At 33.1% G+C, this 27,197-nt stretch overlaps 3 protein-coding genes across 3 annotated transcripts in view; 2 read left to right on the top strand and 1 right to left on the bottom strand.

Moving 5' to 3' along the window:
* Positions 1–937: 937 nt before the first annotated feature.
* Positions 938–5,791, bottom strand: LOC106124710 (zinc finger protein 334). Its single transcript, XM_013321629.1, has 3 exons — positions 5,470–5,791; positions 3,434–4,256; positions 938–2,585 (listed from the first exon to the last, which is right to left on the bottom strand). The coding sequence occupies exons 1-3, from the start codon at positions 5,536–5,538 to the stop codon at positions 1,306–1,308; spliced, it is 2,172 nt and encodes a 723-aa protein (XP_013177083.1). The 5' UTR covers positions 5,539–5,791; the 3' UTR covers positions 938–1,305.
* Positions 5,792–6,242: 451 nt separating this feature from the next.
* Positions 6,243–8,533, top strand: BmDJ-1beta (DJ-1 beta). The gene is made up of 6 exons (XM_013320500.1): positions 6,243–6,487; positions 6,682–6,790; positions 7,016–7,135; positions 7,361–7,475; positions 8,016–8,158; positions 8,247–8,533. The coding sequence occupies exons 1-6, from the start codon at positions 6,369–6,371 to the stop codon at positions 8,349–8,351; spliced, it is 711 nt and encodes a 236-aa protein (XP_013175954.1). The 5' UTR covers positions 6,243–6,368; the 3' UTR covers positions 8,352–8,533.
* A 332-nt stretch (positions 8,534–8,865) lies between these two features.
* The window catches only part of LOC106124541 (uncharacterized), a 45,770-nt gene continuing 27,438 nt past the window's right edge, over positions 8,866–27,197 (top strand). Inside the window, exon 1 of the mRNA XM_013321316.1 lies at positions 8,866–11,072. Coding sequence (XP_013176770.1) covers positions 9,330–11,072 — 1,743 coding nt within the window. The 5' untranslated portion in view covers positions 8,866–9,329. The remainder of the gene's footprint in view (positions 11,073–27,197) is intronic.

The following is a 27,197-nucleotide window of genomic DNA, read 5'->3' as shown; positions in this document are numbered from 1 at the left end:
ATAGTGAATTAAATTCTTTGACCGTTTCAAAGGTTCATAATTTTCTGATAGTATAAACAAGCTCCTCATTGTTTTCACTTAACTTAATGTTAGTAGAAAATACAATTAAATTTGTTTAAATGGTTTTTAGTACTCTGAAGTATTAACTCAAATTATAAATAAAGAATTAATTTAATTAAGAATTACTTAATTTCTCCATATTTTATATCATATTTCTCATAAAAAATCACATGTCAATTTTAGATTTACAATCAATACTATCGACCCAATCTGGTTTTTCCTAGTAGTAAAAACAACATTACTAAGACACTAGCGCCCTCTATATAAACCAACTACGTAACTTATATAATAAGAACAGCAAGATATATGCTGTTTAAAATCACATAAAATTCATAGGAATCAAGAGAGCACATAACAACCTATATCACAATAAAAATAATTTGGCATGTCATCAATAAGGCAACCTTTTTCGATGTTTTTGTATGTGGCAACATTGGTAGTTACAGATAAAAAAAAATCAAACTTATCTATGCCAATTTGACATACGATATATCGAAAAAAATCATTTTTTAATCAGAATATTAGTATATTTATTAAAAAAATTATAAGTAATGTTCTGTAATTAATTAACCTCTTTTTGTTATTAGTTTCAAAAGCAAAAATGTAGTAGTCCTTATAAGCTTTTGGTAGCGCCAGCGCCATTAAATGGTAGAAATAGTATACATATACTGGCAACACCGTTAGATACCCATTTTGTGGTATTTTAAATTCACAATTGGTTTTAAAATTGTTTCTTGAAATAAAATGAATACATGCTTGTATGTAACTTTTTGTACAACCTACAAAAATGATATGTTTTTGTTCTAATATTTCAGAAGAAAAAAAACTGGATTTTAATGCTCATAAAGCACTATAAATGGATAGGGGATTGCTTGGAACTGACAGAGTTACTTTGTTCTGGTTTAAACGCGCCAAAACTCTAATAGGCACAAAATACTATGTCTTATACCCAGTCCATTTATAACGATCAGTGTTGTAATGACACATATTATTTTCTTTTACATTCTCTTTAAAAGATAAAGATTGGTTCTGAGTATTTTGACTTTGGAATAAAATTGTAACTAAAGTCAAAATTCACAAAAATTTATACCAGCTAAATGACATGCCCCTATATTAAAACTTATTCTACCTTTGAACTATGGTCATATAAACTATATAAATTGAGAAATCTTGGACACACATGCATATCCAGAAAACTTACCTAGTATATACATGTCCCACTTAATATAAAAACAACACTTAACACTATGACTGAATTTTCAAAGGCTCCATTGCTTTGTCCTGGCACACATTCTCAACGTACACAGGGTCGTCTTTTTTAACACTCAAATTTTGTATCGTATCATCACAGATATCGTCACATTTTGAATTAACACCTTGCTTGTACTCCGGCACAAACTCAATACTAAGTTCATTATGTTTGAATTGTAAATGTTTCTCTAAACTAGACTTTTGTACACATCTGTACGCGCAGTGTGGACACTTGACAGACTTCTGTCGAGGTCTGTACGGCTTCACTTGACCTTTGATCTCAACTTTATCACCTTCCTTATCGTTCATATGTCGCTGTTTGTGTTTTGTTAGGTTAGTTTTCTGTACACATCTATAACTACACATATCACAACTAAAAGGTTTCTGATCCGTATGTAAGTACATATGTTTCACTAAATTAGGTTTCTGAACCGTCCTGTAATCACAATATGGACAAGCAAACGGTTTATAACCAGTGTGAGTTCTCTCATGCACTACTAAATTATTCTTCTGAGCACACCTATAATCACAATACTGACATCTAAATGGTTTTTCTTTCATATGTACTAGAATATGTTTGGCTACGTTGTTCTTTTGGCCGGATTTGTAATCACAAAATGTACATGAATACGGTTTCTCTCCTGTATGCGTTCGCTCGTGTATTTTCAAAATGGCGGGCGATTGACACCGATACGAACACTGCGTGCAACAGAATTTTCCCAATTTTTCTACCAAATCATTCATTTCTCCATTCTCGACGCATGTTTTTACGTGTTGTCTCAAACCACGCTTACAAGGGAACACTTCATTGCATTTAAAACAAGCGTATTCTCCTTTTATATTCATTGAAACTTCGTCAAATAATTTATTATTAATATTGGATTCATTTTCGTTCTTGTCAGTGTTATTTGTATAAGTATTTTGATTATACTCTGTATAAAACATTTTATTTTGATCAGTAGGTTTTAGATTTTCTTTAGGTTCTTCATTTTTGGAGCTGTCAATTTTCCCGCCAACATCGCCATCTTCAATTGGTTTTTTAAACTCTTCAGGGTACGGACTATTATTAAATTGTCTATGGACAACTAGATTTTGTGGATTATCTCGACTGATATTAGTGCCGTAATTTTGAACATAATTTTGTGGACGAGAATATAAATGGTCTATTGAATTTAACGCTGAAATGGGTAATTGATTATTATAATAGTGTAATTGGTCTTGCGGGAGTGAAGCTGCGTTCGCTGACGTGTGCTCTTGATGGAGAGATAAATGACCTGTAATTAAGAGATAATCACTTACAATTTAAAGCATATTTTAAGTAAATTTATATCGAAGACATTGCTAGAAATTAGTAAAAATGTGCAAAATTTAAAAATCAATTTATTTAAATTAGGAATCAGAATATTAGAAAAAAAAACAAGAAACTTCTGGTCAAATGAAGGTTAAACAGTCAATTTGATAGCTATATTTACAGATGCAATGAAAATAGTCAATTTGAATATCAGATGACATTTAAAAGTGCATACGAATATTTGAAAACATCGTCAATGACATTTCTTCAACTGGTTTTTAGTGTTAATTTGAACCAGAGAAGAAAAAAAACGTCGTGTGAAAAGATGCAACATATTATGGAAACGTTTGATTTGAGAATCTAGTGGTATTAGAAACCAGTCCGCTACTGACCTTTCTCACCGGTATCATATAAATATTCATGGGACTGACGCGGGTTGAATATGGTCATATAATGCATTTTTTAGGAATAATTTATAGGACATTAAAATAATCTATAATTGCAATGTTATGCACAGAATCGACACGGATGTAAACTTTGTTATGTTAGCAGTCGACCGCGAATTCGTCAGCTTGGAATTAGAACAAGCATAAATAAAAAGGTGCATATAATACCTAGCTACCTTCCATTGAGTCTGGTAAAAATTGTTTCAGCGAATTACCCGGAACAAAACGTGACTTACAGACAGACGGTAGAAAATTTAATATAATTAAAGCAAATACATATACATCATGTACACGATTTTTTTCCGGTAATACATACAGACATTCAAATTTTACTAACTGTATGGATATAGATAAAAAAAATTCTTACAAATTTGATGCAACTTACCATTTATTGCATTATTATTAATCCCATGGTTAATGCTTTCGTAAAAATAACCATCGTCTTCTTGTTCTGATTTAATATGAAATGGCATTGGTAACAAATGTTCTTGCTCTGTGTGCCGTTGGCTTGTCTCGTGCAAATTCAAATCCATTTTATGTTCCATTCTATGTCCCAATGTTTGATCTAACCTTTGGTCCAACCTTTGTACTAAATTTTGTTCAAGTATATGACCATCTTGTATAGATTGAATCAACGGTGTTCGTCTACCTTCCTGATTCATCATCACATCTTGTTCAATATTCTGTCTATTTAAGTGATGTGATAAATCTATCTCGTGTCCCAAATCATGGGGCAAATGGGCATCACTTCTGCCAATGTTTTGTGGTATAACATCATTAATACGCCCCATCTCGACAGTCATGTTCCTAGCTAGTTCTTGTTCGTTTAAATTTTGCACTAAAGTTTGAGTTAAACTTGCTTGTAATTCTAAATCGTTCAGATTTCTCATTTCAAGATTACGTGCTAGATTACTGTTTAAGAGTAGATCATCATGGCGATGGTTTTGTGGCAAATCGTTGGCTAAATTATGTACAAGGTCCATATCAGATGTAAGGTTGCGTGGTAAATGGGAAGGTAGATCGGTGAAGTTCAAACTTCTGCTTAGATGATTGGATTTTAACATGAGAGTAGACATCTGTCTCGGTGAGAGTTGAAAGTTGTGGACAATGGAACTTGCGTTAAGAGATGACTGCATAGCCTGATGCAGCTGCTCTATGGATATCGGTGTGTGATAGTCAGACATATCCATCTGATGGGTTTTCTGAAACTGTAATGATAATTTATTTATATTTTCTTACGTAAAGTGTGTTTTATGACACTGGTTATTTAATAATTAAAAAAATATTTATGAAATTATAATAATATATAATTTTAAATACTAACATAGATGTAAGACATGTTTTTTTTTATAAAAGAAGGGGGGCAAACGAGCACCGGGAACATCGAGGTGCTCAACGACGCTCATGGACATCAGCAATACCAGAGGAACTGCAGATGCGTTGCCAGCCTTTGAGATAGTGATAAGCTCGTTTCTTGAAGGACCCTAAGTCGTAGCGGTTTAGAAATACCGCCATGGACAGACCATTCCACAATGCTGCTGTGGGAGGCAGGAAGTTTACTTACTAGATATGGGTATAAACCTGAGATAAAGGATTTTTCACTTATTTATAATTGAGATGAATATTAGAAGATTCTATTTTTATTGGAGAAAAACAATTTTTATTTTAAATCTTAATTTTTTTGTTTAATTCATATGGTAAAGATTGTAATATTTATTTAAATAATTTTATTTCAATACTTCTTTAATTATTGAGAAGCAAAATATGCTAATCATTGTAGTAAGATAAATTTTTATTTTTATCAATTATTACATAACATATTTTTCATGATTCACACTTTTATTTTTTTAAACTACAATTTTCTTTTTTTCCCTAGGTTTATTCAATCAGTATCTCAATGGTTTCCACTAGTATAATGTAGGCATGAAACTTGTTTTAATCATAGTTTCTTTAGAGAAAACACTTAAAAATTTGCTATTTTATTACACTCTTTTCTTTTTAAGGTGTAAATGTTTTAAGTTTTAATTCTAATTATAACAATATAGCATTACCTAACTTTTTTGTAGTTTTTAGTTTTAGCTAGTTGTTTTGCTTGTCAATTAAAATAGAGATAATATTTTATTAGATAAAACAAATAAATAATAATATTATTCGGTAATATTATTATTAATTAAACGGTACAAATTAATTCTTTAGTATAATTGTTAAACTAACTGTTGTAAGTGAAATGTTTAATTCAATATGTTTTTAAATTGTTTTTTAATAATTTGAATAAAAGTGTATGTTATAATATGTCTTACAAAATATACCTAAATTCCAATTACTCTATTAGGAATAACTCTTAAATTAAAAATCAAAATATTATACACAGAGTTTCAAAAAAAAGTTACAATATCCAACAAATCTTTTCCAAATACTTACACTATCTATATAAACCTTGTAACTTTCTTCATCGAGGACATTCGGATCTTCTCTTTTAACAAAATCCATGTTATTTTCTGAATTAACTTAATTAAATCAATATAAAAAATCAGTTAGTGATAAAAAATGACCAGCTTCTAACCTCACTGCAATATTTACACACTAAACTAACACAAAAGTAACACACAAAATGCAAGAAAAAACTACGGCTAGACTAGAAACTATAAAATTACATGATTCACAACCAAAAGGTCAAGTATAATCATAAAATTAATAAAACAAAAAGAACAGTTTTTTTTGTTCTACTGACGTTATGTATGAAAGGAAGCTGCTCATAGACAAAGCAGAAAAGCCGTCAACTGCCGTCAACGAACATCTGTCTGTTGGTCTGTTGTTGATGGTTTTATAAGCAAGCAAAGATTAAATATGTACGCATTTCCTTTTCCTTTGTAACAAACCTATATTTAAAAAAAAGGTGTTCACTTATTTAGGACGAGTTGAAATGATTTTTATGCTTTTAATAACATCTAATTATACTTATAATACAAAAAGTTGATGGTAGCACTTTTCTTTTAGGTTTTGATTTTTGAAAATTGTAGTTTCAGATGAAAATCAATTCGTCCTTGAAAGAAACACAAATTAGCCAAATTGAATATGCTTTAGTATTGTAAATAGGACGACTTATGAAAGACAAAAACCTTTTGAGTTCGATTTCATTTATCAGGTTGCTCTTTGATAATTAATCATGGGTCAAGGATGATCCAAAGTAATGAACATTTTCCAAATTAGAAATGACCTAAAGGTCTATGTTACCAGGTCATAAAATTAAAAAAAAAAAGGAAAGGGTGACAGTGACAGTGACAAGGGGGTGACCTTTATCAATTATCGTGTCAATTTCAATGTTTTCCATTTTTAAAAAATCTGCATTCACGTCAACTTCCTCGAGATTATTAAGCACTCAATTTGGGATTAAAATTAGCAACCATCAGATCAGAAATCAACCTTTTGCGAATATCAGGTAAATTTCAATAACAGCTTATAATTGCTTGTATTTGTTTTGCATAATCTAGATAACCCGGCTTATTCGTAGTTCAAGACGTCAAGTAACTAGTGATAAAAGAATAGATTTAGATTGAAATAAATAAAAAAAATCCATTTAAGGTAAGGTCTTACTGTGTTTATTTAAATTTGGTTTACAATTAATTTCCACAGATCTCTCCATACAACTGGAACAATGTCAAAATCTGCTTTGGTTATCCTGGCTCAGGGCGCTGAAGAGATGGAGACTGTCATTACCGTTGACATGCTTCGTAGAGGAGGGGTGGGTATTCAATTTTTATCATTTGTTGACTCCTACATTCTATAAAAATGATAATTTAATATTCTTGCTGCCAATTGGATACACTACACTTTATTTCATTTTAAATATTATGGAAGAATGATTTAATGTAGATCCTTCAATATTATATATTAAATAATATTATATATAATAAACTTACTATCTCATTTTGAAACTTTGCTTAAATACATTTTATGAATTTTTCAGGTAACAGTAACATTGGCAGGCCTGGACAGCAATGCTCCTGTCTTGTGCTCTCGTCAGATGACTCTTGTCCCAGATAAGTCATTAACTGATGCACTGGCTGAGAATCCACAGTTTGACGCTGTAAGGCTTTTTTGGTCACTTGGAACACAACTAATTGGTATATAGTAGAAAACCGATTATCCGAAACAATTTGGACTAGAGTCAATTCAAATCTTTTTATATAATGCTTATTACCAATTGGAATTGTTGGCAATTTGGTTAATAGGTGTTCTACTGTACTTTATTCATTTTAGTTTATATTAAAATCAATAAATATTTAGATTTTAATTTAAATATTAATTTTAGGTAATACTCCCAGGTGGTCTAGAGGGATCTGATCGTCTTTCTAAGTCCAGTATTGTTGGCACTCTTTTGAAGGATCATGAGAAAAATGGCAGAATTGTAGCTGCAATATGTGCTGGTAAGTTTAAATCAATGTTCAACTTTAATTCATAGATTATAAACTTCATAATTTACTAGCTGTCGCCTGCGACTTCGTCCACGCGCTGTAAAGAAAAACATAATTGGTAGTGTGTTCTTCCAGACTGTTCTACATATATGCCTAATTTCATTGGGATCCATTGAACTGTTTTGGTGATGCTAGAAACGAACAAACATCCATCCATCTAAATATTAGCATTTATAATATTAGTATAATTTCATGGTAGTAAAATAGTTATGTGAGTAAAATCATCCTAGAATCGCAATAATGATAGCCAAAACACTCCTAAAATCTTGGAACAGTTAATTATTTATCTTGAGAAAACCATATGGGATGATTATTCCTTTAGGATTGGACCATGTCAACGCAGTTCATCTTTGGAATTAAGAATAATGAACAGAATTAATATGTATAATAAATATCTTTCATTGGAACAGTCAGTCATAACTAAGGGAGTCCCTTAGGGTAGATTACTTATACAGAACACTAAGGAAGAATTAACCACATATTTTTTCACAGCTCCAACAGCATTTGTAGCCCATGGTATTGCTAAAGGCAAGAAATTAACATCATACCCTACAACCAAAGACAAAATCACTGGAGATTATACTTATGTTGAGGGAGAAAGGGTTGTTGTGGATGACAACATTGTTACCAGCAGAGTAAGTGTTGCTAGTTATAAGAAACAATTTAACCATAAACAAAAAACGAAACATTTTGAATAATTTAAAACTATTTTTTCTTTTTCAGGGTCCAGGTACCGCTTACTGGTTTGGATTGAAACTGATAGAAATGCTAACTGGAAAAGAAAAGGCCGATCAAGTTGAAAAGGGCATGATCATTACCGGATATTAGATAAACCCATGATTCTGTAAGAATAAGATTCTTGTCATAATACTTTTCCCGATACGTAATAACCCGAAGCCATGTAATAATTTTCAAAACTCATGTAAATGTAATAGTCCAATAATATATGCCTTATTCGAATAATAATTTTAAGTTGAGTGATTAGTACATTTGAAAAATGTAACGAATTTGTTAATTCTAATAAATTATTTCCTATCATAGCTCTTTTATTTCTTTTTTGTGGTTGGTGACAGCTTTAACATGTATTTTAATGATGAGTAAGGCTGACTAAGTTTTTAAGAACTGAAAATATCGTCATTCTCCCATTAATCCTCGTTAACGTCATTTGTAATAAAATAGATTTACTTTTTTTGGATCTACTTTAGTAATTTTGAGGCGTTAATTTTATTTTAAAAAGCTACCATAGTTTTTTTTTTTTATTTAAAATGGTAGATATTGTGAATTGTAGTATGGTATCACTATAATACTCTGCTCTCTTTGTCTATCACGAGCTTGACACGAGTCGAGCGGGGAACTGTTGTTTATGTAAACTTTCTGTCAAGTGAATCGTGTTCGTGTTTCAAAATATCGAAGTCGAGAAAATAACAATCCGTCGTGGTACGGACGCAGGTGTTGCAACTTTTGCACGTTCAACTTATCCAGTTGATTGTTTTAAATTCAACAGGAATCAAGCTTTTGTCTGTTTTTATAACGTGAATAAATAAAAAAAGAAACGTTAAACAGGTGTATAACGCGGTCATAGTCGTACAGTTTTTTTTAACAGCGCATGTTTTGAGTTAATTTTTGAAATAAACGACAGTGCAATTAATTTTCATAGCGAAATATAAACATGTTCACTAGTTGAAGTGTCTTTGTGTAAGTTATCGAATAATACTGTACAATATTGTGATAAGGATTGACACGAATTGTGTGTATGTTGTGTTGAAGTGAAATTTAGTGCTTAAACATGTTCGTTGCTCCAAAATAATGATATCGTCCAACAGAGTGCAAGCGATAAAAAGTAAATTTGAGAATTTGAATGTCGAAAACGTCCCGGTTGTTCGTAAACGAATCGCTCCGAAGCAGCTGTGTATACAAAGTAAGGTCAGCGAGGTAGGCAGTGAAAATATTTATATAGGTAAAGGAAACATAACCGAGCGAAATGAAATATCGTTTAAGGAGAAAAGCAATAGCGCTGATTCAGACTCTAGTGACGATATATCGCCTAAACCTAACCACAGCTATTTGTACAGTGAAGTAAAAAGGACTGCTGGTGATACAAAGAAATTACTATCTCGCCAAACTAGTGATCCTGGTAAGAAACTGCACAGAAGTCACGCATTCCGCTGTGACCGGAGCCAGAAAATCAATGACACACCTAAAAGGCATGGAAGTTGTAATGGTAGGTCGGAATCTGGTGATTTCACATTAAAAATGGGCGAAAAGAAACTTAGTAAGGATAGACTGAAACGTCTCGGAAACTTGTTGGAGGATCAAATGAAAAAGGAAAATTTTAAAGTAACCAACAATAAAGTAATTGTTGGTGAAATTCAAATGATTAGAACCGATGGCAACTCTATCCCGGATTCTCAAGTCCCGAAGCATATATTGGATCAGTATGCTAAAGTTGTAAAAAAGAAAGACACAGATAACAAACAGGATGCTATGACGGACAGTGGTGTTAGTTCGGAAACAGAAAATTTGGAAGAGGAAAAATTTAGTAAAATTAAACAACTTGTGTCTCACTATGAAAAACCTGATATCACTCTCAATATACCTGAAATAAAAGATAATGTTCAAGAAACTGAAACTGTTAATAGTGATGTTGATAAAACTAATTTGGAGTCCATGAACGATCTGTGCGCATCAAGTGAAACAATGAAGCTGGAACGTAAGAATCCTCACTTAGTTTTAACAGACACTCTGAAAAAAGCTCTAAAACAGCCATTACCTCCAGGTCCTCCACCTAAAAAACCACCTCGTGTTTTCGCTGCTCCTATACCAGAAGCTACAGCGGTACCTCAACCAGAATCTCCTGAAAAGAAGAGGAAAGACACTAAAAAGATGATAGAAAAGCTTGAGAAAGCTTTACAAAGAAAGGAAGCACAAAATCAATCTAATAAACATATTTACGATGTGGTAGAGGCTGATATGAGTAAAACAAAGCCTAAAGAAATGCACTACTTATGTACAGAAGTGCTGGATATAGCACAAAGGTCACTAATGGCTAATCAAAACATTCTTAATCCTATAACAAATTGTTTCACATCATTAAATTGTGCCATAGTAAATAATCATTCAACATTAAGCTTGCCATATACTAGATTGAGTGCAGGTACTATAAACCGTGATTCGGGACACTTTTGCACAGATAACGGTAACTGTAATGATTGTAAGCCTCGTCTTAGCACTTTCATTGATGATAAAATACCGAATGAGTGCAGTAAATGTCATTCTGGTGATGGTTTTAAATGTTATTTGAACTGCAAATGTAAGGATCGTGTTGAAGAGAAAGAAAATCAATGTAACTTTACGAGTTATCTTAAATCAGATTTTAGAAATACACTAGCTTATACAATGGATGAGGAACCTATTTACGATGAGCCATATGTAGGAGATTGTGATGTGCCCATTGTTAAAAAGAGTGAATATGGAACTTTGAGTAGTTGGAGATTTAAGGAGAACTGCAGTAAGAGTTTAGAAGATTTGAGGATTGCTGATAAAACAGAGGTGAGTTAATTTAAACATTTATATATATTACTCTGATTTTTGAGGGTCAACAATAGTAAGATAAACCATAGACCAGAGGTTCTCAACCTTTTGTGGAGAAGTATTTGAAGGAACACTTAATAGGTTTTCATTTTCTAGCCTTAAAAATATATTTTTTTTTTCGTTCTCTTCAATCTTAATTTTTAGATACGGATTATTAAACTTTTGTCCGATTATTCCTTGTGTAAACTGGTTGATACGTAATTTTACTGACGAGACGAGCGATGCTATTTTGTTATTTGCTCTGGCTGCATCAAGGGGTGCCCAAAATTTTTCGAATGGGTGGTAGTCTCTGGTTGTTACTTTCGTCGTCTATTCCGAGTGCAAGGGAATGCTACTGGTTTGAAACCATAAGGTTTCAAGAAACAAATAACATAGTGTAATAATTTTAAAATAATGTTTTATTTTGCGTTATTATTGATATACAAACGCGTAAGTTTTCCGCTACGATAAGTAGGCACAATGGCGGGAAGTTTTCGATCAGTTATCCGGCTTGTTTACCTGATTGTTTTGGTTTTATGCGTATACGTTATGTGAAACATCGTATTAATAACCTGTTTAAATAAAAAGCACTGTATACAATACTGTAGATATATAACTGAACGAACGTAATGTCCGACGTATTTACAATCTTTTTGTGCTAGTATTCTTACTTTGTACTATGAACCCGAATGTTTGGATGGATGGATGTTTGTTTGAAGGTATTTCTGAAACGACTCAATGGATCTCGATGAAATTTGGCATGGATGTAGAACTTTTTATTTTATCCCGCGCCAATTGAGTAGCGTGCAATAGAATAGTTCATAGTTTCGAATCTACACGAACGAAAATACACTATATATGGGTTTTTAATGTTTAAGGATTATTTTCAAATCAGTAAATCTGAGAGCCTACGAGATTTACACTATAAAACGCAAAGCATTGGAGTTCTTGTGCTGTTCATAAAGTCAGGAGTAGTAAAAGAATGACGTACATGTCGAATCCTCGAAGGACTCCTTTCCCACGCGTCGAGGCGTGACTTGGCCGTGGCCTTACGAAACGCTCGGATGCTCCTGATGCGACATAAGCGAGGGATTGAATTACATGACAAAAGAATTTCGACTTTATAGACATAATATGAATATGACGAGCATAGTTAAATCGCTTGAACCTATAATGCAAAGGAAATTTCAAACTTGAAGGCATTATTTTATGAATGAACTGTGCTGTTCGTAAATTAAGGGATATGCCACACGGGCCCTAGCAGTGACTCTCGAAATAAAAATATAAATGAAAACAACGTTAACTATTATAACATAACTAGCTGTCGCCGGCGACTCCGTCCGCGCGGGTATAAATAGATGTTGGCCGATTCTGACATACTCAATATGGTCACAAAATTTCATGAGAATCGGTCAAGCCCTTTCGGAGGAGTATGGGAACGAAAATTGTGACACGAGAATTTTATATATAACATATGCTTGATTACTTATAATATATAAATTTACTTTGTGCATATTAAACTGTGATATTTGTTCAGCGAGAAAGACATAGTTTTACTAAGTATTATATGTTTTATGTACGCTATGTTTGTCTGTGTTTTCATGTGAATGACCTCTATGTATTATAACTAGCGCAATATGAGCTTGTTAGTTGAAGTTATGAAGATGCGTCTTGTAATGTTATAATTATCGCTTGAGGACTATTAAGAGCTTATTTTAAGTAGGTACTTGATAGCAAGCGACGTTATGAGGTATATTTATATTTGTCGTATCTACCATACTGGTCATTGTAAATCGGTAGTATTATATTAATTTATTATTTGTCTATGTGACTTGATTAAAAAAAAAGTAGTTTGTACTTATACTTACTTTTGGAATGAATCTATGTAGAGTTTTTTGATGTGTTATTCATACAAGATAGGAAGGTCGTTAGAGTTGCTGTCATGTCAGGGCGCGGCTTTCACTGGCGCAACGATTTCTAATGCAACGCTAAATCGATGGCACATTGATGTACACAGGTGTATAACGGTTTCTATTTATGTCACTTATGCATAGTTTGAAGAAATATTACGCTTTTTAAAAAAAATATTTACGATTACAGGCGAACTATAGATTCCAAAATCGACTCGTGACCTAGACAGAGATAGACAGATTTTACAGACCTTGTTAGATAGAGATAGCAATTGTTTTGTTTTCATTTGTTTGAAACGAGTATAAAAACATATTGGCATCCCTTTCATTCTTGAAAATGCTTAAATACTTTTTTGAATAAGTTTTATGGCAGTTGGAGACATTTTTAAGTGTAAAGAAGATTAACTGTGAGTTTCTGAGACTAAAATCCTTATTTAAAACATATTGTTATCTCTGTTTTGTCAAAGGTAATGACAGGGATGACGATATGTTTCAAACAAAGATTAGTCTCAGTAAGCAACGTTAACTGGCATAAAACTATTCAAGCTTTTTTTACAAGTATTATAATAATGTGAATGGCTAATCGTAAAACAATTGAATTGTTATCAGAAACCATGATTCAATATCTTAGTCAAAACTTTACACCATTAAATAACCCTGTTTTAAGAAACGTAATCCGATAGTTTTTGTTTCATATCATTAATATACTAAACAGCTGTTTTAAATTATTTGTGCTTCGTTTCCTATTCACCTGTTTGCCTTAACAGTGTCTACCTGTACCATTTTTTTATTATGCGATCGTCTTTTTTCTCGAAATAAGTCTTTGAAAGGAATCAAATTGTTAACTTGTAAAATAACGTCGGCAAATAAACGAGTAATGTTATTAACACGTTTTATGCAGAGAAAAAAAAATCACAGTTTCCTGTCTAGGCCGTGTCGGTCAGTGATGGTTGATATATAGACTATCAGTTCAAGCTGCGTCGGTCGATGATGACCGCATTTTACAATAGTTTTCATTTCGTTCTTACAGGCAAGCAATTTAGTTATTTTATATAGATTTAAAATTTTAATAGGCCTAAGAGAACATACCCAAAATTAGTGACCTATTTTTTTTTAGTTTTTTCGACCCCTTCGTCCACTCGGTGACCACTCGTAGTACATGCCAAAACACCCTCCACCTTTAATTTTTACATAGTAATTCATAATTATGATTTTTAATCATTTCGCAGGCAAAAATTGAAAAAAAAAATATTTTAGCTCATACTCTTCTTTATAGCATAAGACTGCATGCATAGTTAAATTACTAGTGAATTATGTATTATGAAAAAGAACAACTAATGACTACGTGACAAAAACCTGAGCCACCCCCCGCTCCCGTGACTGGCCGTAGTATTTTAAGGACTCCGCCCCCCCCTAAACGGGTCACGTAGTACGGGTACGTTCCCTAAAGGGAAACTTCACTGACGTTTAGCACTGCCCGCGTTAGTAGAGAACGTGTTAAAATTATTTTTTGTTTTTTATGCTTTTGGTGGAAATTGGTTTAGACCTTAGTATAGACATAAGTCCAAAGGTCTTAGGGGAAAAAATAAATCATCAGTTAATCTCCTTCCAAATTACCGCAGGATTTCCTCCTCCAGTTTGAAAACGACATAGCCACAGTCTCTCTCTCTCTCTCCTTAGCTTGCATCCCACATGGTGGGGTCAGCTTCCCCAATCCGTCTCTTCCACTTCGCTCTGTCCATGACATCTTCTTCTGAGACTTGGCACTCGCTCATGTCTTTCATTACTACATAGCCACAGTCTATTCATCACAAATGTACAACATGAATACATTCTGGGAACAAAGGAAATGCCTCGAATTATTTCTACTCTGTGACTCATTACCATTGTTCGATATGACTTGATATTACATAATAAACGTAATCAAAATATAAGATAACGTTATTTTTTCGTAATTATATGACTTTGATATTATATTAAGGAAATATAAAAAAATATGTGTAAAATAAAAATAAAAACTTCTTAATTGTCATCTTAGGGAACGGAAATACAATCTTACTAATATTATAAATGCGAATGTTTGGATGGATGTTTGTTTGAAGGTATCTCCGGAACGGCTTAAGGGATTTTGATGAAATTTGGCATACATATAGAATATAGTCCGGAAAAACACATAGGATACTCATTAATTTTTTAATTCCGCGCGGATGGAGCCACAGGCGACAAATAGTATCTCATAAAGTAATTTACAAAAAAGCGTGTTCCTTTAGTACAATCACGTGGAGCTGATTTTCGGCATGCCCTGGTTGAAAAGAAATAAATAAGGTTGTAAAAACCCAGGTACTTATTTGTTTACCAAGGAGAATAAGATGAAGTACATTTTCCATGTGTTTAGACAGTGTAAACCAGTGTTTCCCAAAGTAGGCGATAACGCCCCCTTGTGGGCACTGCAGGTCTCAAGTTGCGGGTTATAGTAAAAGTTTCGTTTAGGATTCTCCGTTAATATACATATATACGTCACAATAATTAATTAATTTAATTTGAACTTATAGTGGTTATTAAATATGTGAAAATATGGGAGCGCTAAAAAAATATTTATTCTCAAAGTGGGCAGTAGACAAAATAAGTTTGGGAACCACTGGTGTAAACCGACGTTAAGAATCGATTGGCCTATAACAGAGTATGAATTCCAGGGCACGGCACGAGTTACTTTTAGATACTGATTCATGTGTTATTGCCCCCTTACTCGGCTACTGTGATGAGCCCTCTTTATAAAGGGTAAATAGCACGATATAATTATACATGCCACGTATTGTCGAATTAAATGGAAATTAGAATTTATATTTATATATTTCAATTGACAATGTCTTTTATTGTCTACTAGCTAGTCTAGTGCGACAGCTAGATTTTTCTCACCTTATAAACCTTCCCTAGACCTCCACGAACATTTCAAGACCAGGATAAGATAAATCCGTTTACCCGTTCTCTAGTTTCAGCGAGACTAACAATAGATGGATGGATGGTTCAGAGATACAATTATAGATGGATTTTTTTTTGGAAACAATTAAAGTGGTGATACGAACACGTCTTTTTATCATAAATCTAAGTAAGACTGCTTGATCATACTAGTATAAATTCAAATGTTTGGTTGAATGGTTGTTAGAAGGTACTTCATCTAAATTTGGCAGAGATATAGAACATAGATTGGAGGAATATATAGGTTACTAATTAAGTATCTTCTTAAATCCCCCGCGGACGGAATCGCAGGCGACAGCTGGTAATTGCATAATACGTATATTTCGCTATATGTGGGTAACATTTCTTGGGTAGATCTGACCGATAGCCGGCCAAAGACCTGATATATTTATCTTTTGATTTTTGTGATATCGTATAGTCGTATGACCTAATATTTAATACAATTTATTATAACTTTCATCACCTTAATGAATTGAAATCTTCGGATTAATATTAAAGATCGAATATTGGGTTTTGTCGTAAGAAGCATAAGTCAGTGTGTTATGGTCAGTATGGACATACATTTGGCACGATCCTGACACACCTCTCCCACTTCTATATTCATAAATTACATATGTCATATTAAAAATAATATTAAAGCACTAACTTCATATTAAAAGAAAAATATTAATAAAAAAAAATTTATAGTAAAGATTAGGGTACAAACGCCAGTTTTTGATAATCTAACAATTATTCAAAACTCACAGTAGTTCGTTAGTAAATGGCACTGCCATTACTGACCATGACAACCGCTTTTAGATGTCCTAGATCCAGGAATGAATACCAGTTAGTACTTATACACAACAATACAACCTTAGGCTGAATTTCAACTATGCAACAAACCAATATAAGCTTTAGGTCAGTCAGTTACAGTCGCATTTACCTCGTCTCTCTGTATGTGCATATTAATTGTAAGAAATTAGATCTTAAAGCAATACAGTAAGGTCTATTTTGCGTTACAAATACAAGGTCATTGTAATAACGGCTTACTGAGTAATGCATGTAATAGTACAAACAAATGTAATCTTAAACTCTTGTGTAATAAGATATATAATTCTATGTGATTAAAATGGTATTTATTTGGTTAATAATTTGCGAAAGTTGTACAAAGAAAATGTAGTCTTTTGATGTCGGAATAAAGGTCATATTTGCACGCAGAAGATATGGTACAAACTATGCTATTGAACGGTTCGCAAGTGCATAACGGTGTATTAAAATCATTATACTGTGTTAAGGAATAATTGTAGTTTATTTAACTAGCTGTCACCCGTGACTCTGTCCTCACGGAATTAAAAAAATAATTTGTAGCCTATGCGTTCTTCCAGACTGCGTTCTATATGAATGCCAAATTTCATCGAGATCTGTTCAGCATTTCTGGAGATATGTATCTTCAAACAAACATGCAGCCATCCAAACTTTCGTATTTATAATACTAGTAAGATTTGTTATATTTTCATCAAGTACAAAATCTTTAGTAAACGGTAGAACAAATGGTACAGAATTTATTATTTTCAATATACTGCTTATGGGTTTCTCTATCCATATTATTTCCCGTTCGACTCATGACCTTATGAGATGGTAGGAAATCCTGTGTGTACCAATGGACTGACACAGGCTGATGATTTAGACCTTCCATCTTCGAGATTAAAATAATAGACATCTATTTAGCACTATTAACAGTAATTAACTTGAGCCCTCGACATTACAGTTCATAATGCTCCTAATTCTAGCGTCCTAATTAATACGGTCTAGCTCAAATGTCAACATTAATGAGAGTTAGGGACCAATTTAAATGGAAATATTAAATATTTTTGTACTCTATTAGGGTTAGATTCCACTGTCGAAATATCTATTCGAAAATGAGAGGGATATCTATGCTTTTATATGAGTGTTTTACCAGTGAAAACCCACTGTAATGTTGCGTTAGTTACACGCAATTCCATCTACGTAAGTTATGGACGTTCCTATTACAATATCGGTGTTTTATAACATGACTAGCAGTCGCCCGTGATTCAGTCCGCTGAATTAAAAAAAAACTTAATAAGTAGCCTATGTGTTCTTCCACTATATTCTTTATTTATTCCAAATTTCATTGTAATCCGTTCTGATGATACCTTGAACCATCCATCCATCCAAACTTTTGAATTTATAATATTAGTAAGATAAGATCGTGTAATCACTTGATAAAATTACGTCGTCTGTCTATGCGTGGTAAATTGTTAAAGTGACTAATACCATTAGATTAGTGGTTTCATGAGGAAGGTTAATATCGAAGAGAGGAAATAAAATTGCTGAACATACTAACGGTTACGTGTGAACAGCTTAAGATTTTTTAAGTAGTTTTGTGATATTTATTAGTAATTTAGAGACAAAAAATTATAATTTAAAATTACTATAGTATACTACGTTGGCTATTAGGTAATTATGTAGTAACTCATACAGCTTACATAGCTGTTTGTTCGTGAAACAGTTACCTTTAACTGTTATGTACAGTGTCGAGACACGCTTAAGAATTTACAGTATCAATTAATGTAGTACGCCGTTAAAGTATTATTTAAGGATAAGATTTTTTTATATGAAAGTGAAATCGCCAGGCAGGTAGGTAAGCCAGGTATGTACCACTGAACTTGTTGAAATTTTAGAGCAAATTTTTTTATCTACATTTTAGTTTTTTATAGTATTAATGTAGTGATCAATCAACTTTCACCTGTGAACTGTCTATTAATTATTTTACAGATATATAATTAGATGAAATGCATATCAAGGTGATACTCAGGTGCGCCTACGTGTTCTTTCAGATTATGTCCTACATGCCAAATTTCATCCAGACCCATTGAACCGTTCTGGAGACACCTTCTAACAAATATCCAATAATCCAAACTTTCGTATTTATAAAATAATATTAGTAAGATAATATCGTGTAATTACTAGATAAAAAAACGTCGTCTATACGTGGTAAATTGTTAAAGTTACCAATACCAATAGATAAGTGGTTTCATGAGGAAGGTTAATATCGAAGAGAGGAAATAAAATTATGGATAATCAGAAATAGTCATGCATAGGTTTTTACACATCCATGACTCAAATCCCTTGGTACCGCGTACTCGTAAAATTTAATATGTTTCCCCAATTACTGTCCAAACAAGCAAAAAAGCGGAATAATCATATGTATATAAAATATTTTTTTAAGTATTATAAATAAAATCGAAAGCAGTTTTGCTATAATTTTAAAGTGAAAAACTATTGGAAACATTTATTACAACTAAACTAAATATTTTCAATAAAATCTTAGATCGAATAGAATATTGCTGACTTCCTTTACGTATGTACAAGTTAGGTGGTTAGCGTTATTAGTTATCTAGGTTGCCAAGAATACATTTAATATGTTATTTTGTACTACACGATTCAAACTTTTTGGCCGCTCGTTGTTAGCTACCAGTAAGCCCACGCAGTGGCGTGCTTACGTACTTTATGCCCTACCAGTACCTAACATTCGGTTTCAGATATTGCAAACAGTTATAAAGTTTGAATGTTGTAGTTAAAGTGCTACTATAGTTTGCCTTGAGATCGAGTTTCATATCCTGCGCTGTGCACGGTTGTTAACCGTCAGCTCGACTCCTGCGCATGATAAATATTTACTGATGATATACATTCGTTATATACTAGGTGTTATACTCTAAGAGATGTATTAAAATAGAATTAAAAACAATCCAGTAAATTTTCTACAATTAGAAGATGTTCTTGCTAAGAAAGAGTCCCCTCTCTAAATACGATTATCTAGTTACATTTATTGTTAAATTTGTTTAATCTTTTCTGATGTATTTATCTGGATTAAACATTTGGACCTATCAATAAAAACGCAAATGAGAATAGGGGTAAAAACTGTTGTGCCTACCCTATGTAGCGATAGAGATGATAATGACGAAAATAAAAGGTATTTTTTAATTTGTTCCATTAGGAGAGAATCTAAACTAACTTATTGACCTACTTTATTTGTCGTAGTGCTACATTTAGTAGAGTTTATTAGTTTAATTAAATTAATTGTTTGTTACGCGTTTAATTAAAATTGTTATTTTAAGTCATCGGAAATATAGTCGTGGGAAATACAACAGGCAACACCCGACCGGATTACAAGTAACCGGTCTAACGACATATGTTAATACACTACCTGTAGCAATCGACACTGCTGCCAAATTGATATAATAATGTTCACTATATACTATGTTGAGGATATGAAAGCTTTGATGATGTATTAAGTGTTCATTTATTATATTATTTCTTATTAATATTATAAATGCGAATATTTAGATGGATGGATGTTAGAAGTTATCTTTGGAATGGTTCAACGGGATCGTAATGACATTTGGCATAGATGTAGAACATAGTTTGGAAGAACAAGAAAAGAGCGTAATCCTTCCTTAAAGGCCGGCAACGCATCTGCGGTTCCTCTGGCGTTGCGGATGTTCATGGGCGTCGGATCAAATAATTTTAGGCGATTCGTTGCTCGTTTGCCCCCTTCTCCTATAAAAAAAACACATAGGCTACTTATTAAGTTTTTTTTTTAATTCCGCGCGGATAGAGGCAGGCGATAGCTTATATTTGGAAATAGACGTGAGGTTTTTTAATCATAATTCTGTGTATACTAGACCAGTTTGAATGAGATTTAATATGTCATTATAATTGTATTTTATACTAGTCTCGAATTTTTGGGATTTTCTACGGTTATAATATGAATATGTTCTTAACAAAAAATGTAGAGTTATTCAACTAGATGTTGCCAGTAACGTCATCGTGGAATTAAAATGCCAATATTCCTTTTTAACATGCTGGTCCTATTTTCCATTAAAAGTTTTGTCAAAAACCATCCAGCTGTTAAAGATATTGCCCGGAACAACTCGGATTTGTAAACAGACTCTCCAATTTTATTTAACTGTATTTTTTGGTTATATTAAAAATTGCATACATATTGTAACTCTCTTGTGTTAAAGTGCTTGTTATTCAAGCATGCCATTTTTGTCTATTCTTTTCACGCTTATGTTGTAAGCGTAGACTTGAGTTATTTGTAAAAGATACGGTAATTTCTTTTGGTATGCTTCATTTGTTTGGTTGCATTTGGAAAGTTAAACCCACGTATTTTGGACATATTAGTAGATGTGGGTGGCGATATTGTAGATCTAAAATTTGTGTTGTTTTTGATTATTTTTTCGAGAAATTAAAGTGTGCGGCGGTGGCTCAGGGGTCAAGCATTTTACTTGCAATCTGCAGTTACTGGGTTCGAATCCTGCCATGTACCAATGTGTTTTTTTCGATTTCCGATTTACATGGATACATTTATCCGACGTCCTTACGGTGAAGAACAACATCGTGATGCAACCTGCACAAATCTCAGAAGAAATTTAAAGATATTTGTGAATTCTACCAACCTGCACTTGGCCAGCATGGTTGACTATGGCCTAATCACTCTTAACTTAGAGTAGGCTCCGAGCCCCTTAGTGGGGACGTATAGTGAAGTGATGATGAAAAGCGCGGTAAAAAAGGATTGACGTTCGAATCTTTTTGATCGATAAAAAAAGAGATAGTATGATCTTTGTCTATGGCTATTTTTTTATCTGATTGTAATGTAAACCGACATTTAGTAACAGAAGCGGTTAAGAAATAATTGCTGAATTGTGATTGCTATAACGAATTGTTTCATGGCGTGGGCGTCACGGTTGTTAAGGTGCGTTTTTACTAGCAAATTGCCAAATGTGTATTTCATAATTTTTACGGAATAATGACTTTAAAATTGAATTTATGCTTACAAAAATCCCTTATTGATTTTTTATAAGTCCCATGTAATATTTTTTTTAAGGTTCTAGGTGAATTGGTTTTGCCATACGTTTATTAATCACTAGCTGTTGTCAGCGGCTGCGTCCGTACGGAATTAAAAAAACATTTAATGAGTAGCCTATGTGTTCTTCCAGACTATGTTCTACATCTGTGCCAAATTTAATCAAGATCCGTTAAGCCGTTTGTTTCGAACAAATATCCATCCATCCAAACATTCGCATTTATAATATTAGTAAGATTATTAAACTAGTATGTACTTCTAGTTAATGCGCATATTTTTAATAATATTACTAACGATACATCTGTTAGCTGATATAATTCGCATCAGTGTAAACGCAGCTTTACAGCTAACTATTGGCACGATTTGAGCCGCTCCGTCATATGCAAATACATTCATTGTCGAAAGCGAAAGTTATCCCATAATGTTACGACACTACAATAACACGTACGTAGCTAGAATATGAATGAATATGGAGGTAGTTTATAAATGAACGGATAATAGTTAAGTTTACTGGCGCTTGGCAGAGGATTAAATATGTTACTAATATTATAAATGTGAATGTTTGTATGTATGTTTCTTAGAAGGGTTCTCCAGAACGGCATGGATGTCTCTGAAATTTGGCATAGATGTAGAACATAACTATAATTTCGAGCGGATAGAGTCGCGGGCGACACCTAGCATAAAGAAATATATATATACTATAGTAAAACTGTGAAGTGTTGAATAGTTATAACTTTCTCATCCATAAGGGACAAAGAATATTTATTACTTGCATATTATGGTTAAGCGAAAGTGTTGTGTTCGATTGTTCTATCACGCTATTATCGCTTAACGGGTAGGAAAGTGAAAAGCGATGTAACATTGCGTTCTGTTAATGATTGTTGTGGAGAGCGGAAATGTTTTTTATCGATTAGATGTAAGAACACGATTAATTATACTGATTACAGGTGTGCATGTATGCAGTATGTCAGAATATGTAATCATCTTACTATCTTACTAATATTATAAATACGAAGCTTTGGATGGATGGATGGATGTTTGTTTGAAGGTATCCCTAGAACGGCTGTCTGGATCACGCTGAAATTTGGCATAGATGTAGAACATAGTCTGCAAGAACACATAGGCTACCAAGTTTTTTTTAAATTCCTTGCGGACGGATTCGCGGGCGACAGCTAGTTACCAAACAAATGTTTTAAACTTTACGTGCTATATTCGGTAACAAAGGAATGCAATATCTTTGGATATATTTAGCGTGTGTAACTTCAAAAACTTTTTCCCTCCACTCGATAAGTGATTCGAAACAAAGGGGGACTTCCATTACGCGTTCCATCATGTCGGCCATATGTGCATTGCACGCCTAATTATAGATCACTTCCTTCATTTTCTACGCTCCAATTACAAGACATTGTACTGCAACGTCATGGCCACTAAATACATACTAGCTGTCGCCTGCGACTACGTCTCATCATCATCATTGTCCCCACTGAGGGGCTCAGAACCTACCTTAAGTTAACCACGCTGACCTAGTGCTGACTTCACACATATCTTTGAATTTCTTCTCAGATATGTGCAGGTTGCATCACGATGTTTTTCTTCGCCGTAAGAACGTCCGATAATTGTTCATATGTAAATCGAAAAACACACAAGATCACAAGTCAAGTGCTTAAAGCCACCGATGTTCTACCGACTACGTAGCCTATGTAGCGTTGCTAGGCGTACGGATAAAGCCGGATATAAACGGTGTCCGGGTTGTCCGGCTTTTGTTAGGCTTTTTACATTTCGCAAGCGAAAGTGACTGGTGGCATGTAGGTGTCCGGACCTTTCTACCCAAATGTCCAGACTGGTTGGTCTTTCCGGCTTTTAGGTTTGGTGACCTGGCAACCCTTAGCCTATGTTTATACAGACTATGTTCTACCCCCCCTTCTAACAAACATACATCCATCCATCTAAAGCAGTCTTTTCCAAAGTGGGCGATAACGCCCCTTCTGGGCGCTGCAGGTCTCAAGGATAAGAGACCCAGAAAGAAATTGGGGGAGTTGTGTAGAGGCCTTGGGGGTTATTTGTAATTTTATTTAGCTAGGAGGCCTCTTAGACAACGACTGCATGAGCTCACGACTCTCAACAACAACTTGTGAACATCAACTAATATGAATTAAAAGATTGCTTAAACGCTAAAAAAATATTTATTCTCAAAGTGGGCAGTAGACAAAATAACTTTGGGAACCACTGATCCAAAACTTCGCATTTATTATTAAGTTTAATTACTTTATCCAATAAGTTGTTTTATTTTAATTTCTGTTCATTATTTTAACAATGATGAAAGTAGGGCATTTAGTGTAGTATATAAACCTTAGTATCAACTATTAACATTGACTAAATCGTAAAATTTATTTATAAACGTCAATATGTCAGTAATGTCAATACGATAAACAGTTCAGGGACCCACCAAGTAAGATATATAACACTAATTGATTATAATTATTTAATTATCAGTCTTAATACTAAATAATTACTAAGAAATTGGATTTATTTACGTGTGACGCATTGTTGATGAAATAAATATAATACGTAACAAAGGTAGAGAAGGACCAAAGAAAGTAGGGATGTGTGAAAGAGGATATGCGTAAGAAAAACGTATGTGCGACAAAGTATTAGGTGGCCCTTAACAAGTAAGTTACATCGAAAATGTGTTAAAAAATTTTAGACGTGACGAATTTTACGTCTTAGTAAAAATCTATTCTCAAGTATTTCCGGGAACAGGATATCCTTTATTGTTGCTACGCACCCTGAGGGTGACCATGCGCCCCATGGCGTTGAGAGGGATGAACCACAGATCACTTTACACGTATAAAGTTTTATATTTATTTAAATTGTGAAAAACTTTTAATTACTTTATTAATTTAATTACCTTACTACACTCAGTCGTTAATTGAGCGCTAAGAGAGATTAGTTACTTAATTAAGAACATTTTAATTCGTCCATTTATTCTATTAATGTTTAATTAAAAGATTTACAAAAAATTCAAGGTTCGAATTAATAAATAATCTTGTTTCTTTGATACGCGATGTTCTCAGCGACAAAGAATCTCAAAAATTAACTTTGCTAATTTCTATTCCTGTGTACATTTTTATACAGCCATTATTATTTATCTTTATATATGTGAGTGTGTATGTCACTGAACTTCTCTCAAACGACTGGAGCGATTTTGATGAAATTTTTTGTGTGTGTTCAAGGGGATCTGGCAATGGTTTAGATTCACAATTTTGTCCGCTGGACAATGTTTTTTTAATTAATTTTTAATTTATTAGTAGTTGTTGAATTTGGAATATTTAACATTGGATCCGACAGACGGCGCTACCATCGCAGTGTCAAATTGTCAGACGTCTGTCGGGTCCGCTAGTTAACATATAAATATGTTGAATATCTACTATTCTTATATTTTTAGACATAACCAATGTTAGTATAATACTTTAACTTTTCGTTACACTGTCGAATCACTTGTAAAATAATATTTGTCTCTTTTTTTTAATTTTTTTTATATCATAAGGTGGCAAACGAGCGAGCGGCCACATGAAATCGCTGAAATAGCGTTGTGACCGTTGCCCATAGACATATGCAATTGCATATGCGTTGCCTACCTTTAATCGACGGAGAGGATGAACAAAAAGAAAATATTTTATAATTTCTCTATTACTTCAAAGAGAATAAAAGACATAATAACATATTTTTGCATGATTTCGGCAGTGGAAATCCACGGTTACGCTCTTAATCACTCATAGCTATTTAATAGTTATTTTATTACTCAAAATAGTCACTTAGTCTAAACTAAGGAACACACTAAAAAGTGATCTTGGTCTAAATGCTGCAGTTGTTAGGTATTTATCTCTACATATGTTAAGTTTATCTCATTGTTTATGTAGACGTAACTGTTAGGTTATAATGTAAGATAGTGCACATGACCTTCTGATAGTCAAAGAGCTTTGCGTAACATCATCAAGTTTTATCTTATGTTGTGAACACGGATGTTAAGTCTCCTTGTCTATTGCTTTAAAGTTTCCAAGCTCATACGAATGATTTGCAGTGGAAACCTACACTAAATAAAATTGTGACTATTTCTGATTTAAAATAATTAATACTAACTTTAAAATACTAAGTGAAGCGAAAGATTCGTACTTATAATAAAAAAAATTACGAAAACAGTTGACATTTTAAGTTAATGTGGAAATGTCCACAAAGCTTTTTTTTTTTATTTTTGGGTTATGAATTTTCGTTTTCACCAATTAACCATCATCAGTAATAATTATTAAATGCAAATCGTGATCCATACCTACTTTACTGATATTTATGTTTTAAATGTCACTGTAAAGTTTATAAACACGACTGTGCTAAATAAAAACATGTTGATAGGAAATAAAAACGTAGCAAAACTGTAAGTATTGTAATTATGTCAAAGTAATTTTGTTTTTTTAGAGTGGGGTTGTAACTGCGTTATCGTCCTCTTGTTTTAAGCTGATTTGAATATGGAGGTTATCTTGTAAAAGGGACGACGTTAGGTATCTCCAGAACGGCTGCACGGTCTTGATGAAATTTGGTAAAGACGTGAGAACCATAGTCTGAAGAACACATATGTTAATCGTGTTAGGAAGAAATGAGAAATGAGCCAGTGTATTGACTCAACACTAGCCTTACTAAAATGTCGACGTTGATGTCCCGTTCATTCTTTCTGACACTAGACGTTGTAACGAAAGCACGACATTCGGGCAAAAGTATTGTATTTAATAACTAGCTGTCGCCCGCGACTCCGTCCGCGTGGATGTATAAAAAACTTAATTAGTGTAGCCCACCCATCCATCCATCCACATCACATCCATCTTAACATTCGCATTTATAATATTAGTAAGTTAAATATAAAGCAGCCCATCAAGGCATAAATTCGAAAAAAAAAATGAATAAATAGTATCCTATGTCCATCTTCTGGCGCTAAGCTACCTCTTCGCCAATTTTTAACCATATCAGTAAAGCCGTTCTTGAGTTATAACTAGTGTAACTAACACGACTTTCTTTTATAAATATAGATGTCTAAAGCTAATTACTATTTTTTTATTCCGCCCGGACGCATACTCGGGCAACAGCTAGTGGTTTAGTTAAACTTGAGCAATATGAATTCACATTTATTGTATTGTTTACTTTGTTAATTGCTTAAACTAGTTTCGTTGAGCTGGGTCGTGTGAAATTACTACAGTAATTCATCTTTACAATTTTTATGTTGTGAAATAGTGTTGTTAACATCACAATAAAAGAATATCGATAATATAAATAATATTATCTTTATAATTTTTTATACTAAAT

The sequence above is a fragment of the Papilio xuthus genome, unplaced genomic scaffold (genome assembly GCF_000836235.2).
Source record: "Papilio xuthus unplaced genomic scaffold, Pxut_1.1 DF825946.1, whole genome shotgun sequence".
NCBI lineage: Eukaryota > Metazoa > Arthropoda > Insecta > Lepidoptera > Papilionidae > Papilio > Papilio xuthus.
The sequence above is the reverse complement of the archived record's forward strand: the minus strand, read 5'-3'. Positions and strand labels throughout refer to the sequence as shown.

Excerpts from the sequence above, each read along its gene's own strand:
- BmDJ-1beta (XM_013320500.1), top strand. The coding sequence starts at position 6,369 with ATGTTTTCCATTTTTAAAAAATCTGCATTCACGTCAACTTCCTCGAGA. Across the intron at positions 7,476-8,015 it reads TGTAGCTGCAATATGTGCTG|CTCCAACAGCATTTGTAGCC; the intron begins GTAAGTTTAAAT and ends ATTTTTTCACAG. Across the intron at positions 8,159-8,246 it reads ACAACATTGTTACCAGCAGA|GGTCCAGGTACCGCTTACTG; the intron begins GTAAGTGTTGCT and ends TTTCTTTTTCAG.
- LOC106124710 (XM_013321629.1), bottom strand. The coding sequence starts at position 5,538 with ATGGATTTTGTTAAAAGAGAAGATCCGAATGTCCTCGATGAAGAAAGT. Across the intron at positions 4,257-5,469 it reads ACAAGGTTTATATAGATAGT|TTTCAGAAAACCCATCAGAT; the intron begins GTAAGTATTTGG and ends TTATCATTACAG. Across the intron at positions 2,586-3,433 it reads TAATAATAATGCAATAAATG|GTCATTTATCTCTCCATCAA; the intron begins GTAAGTTGCATC and ends TCTTAATTACAG.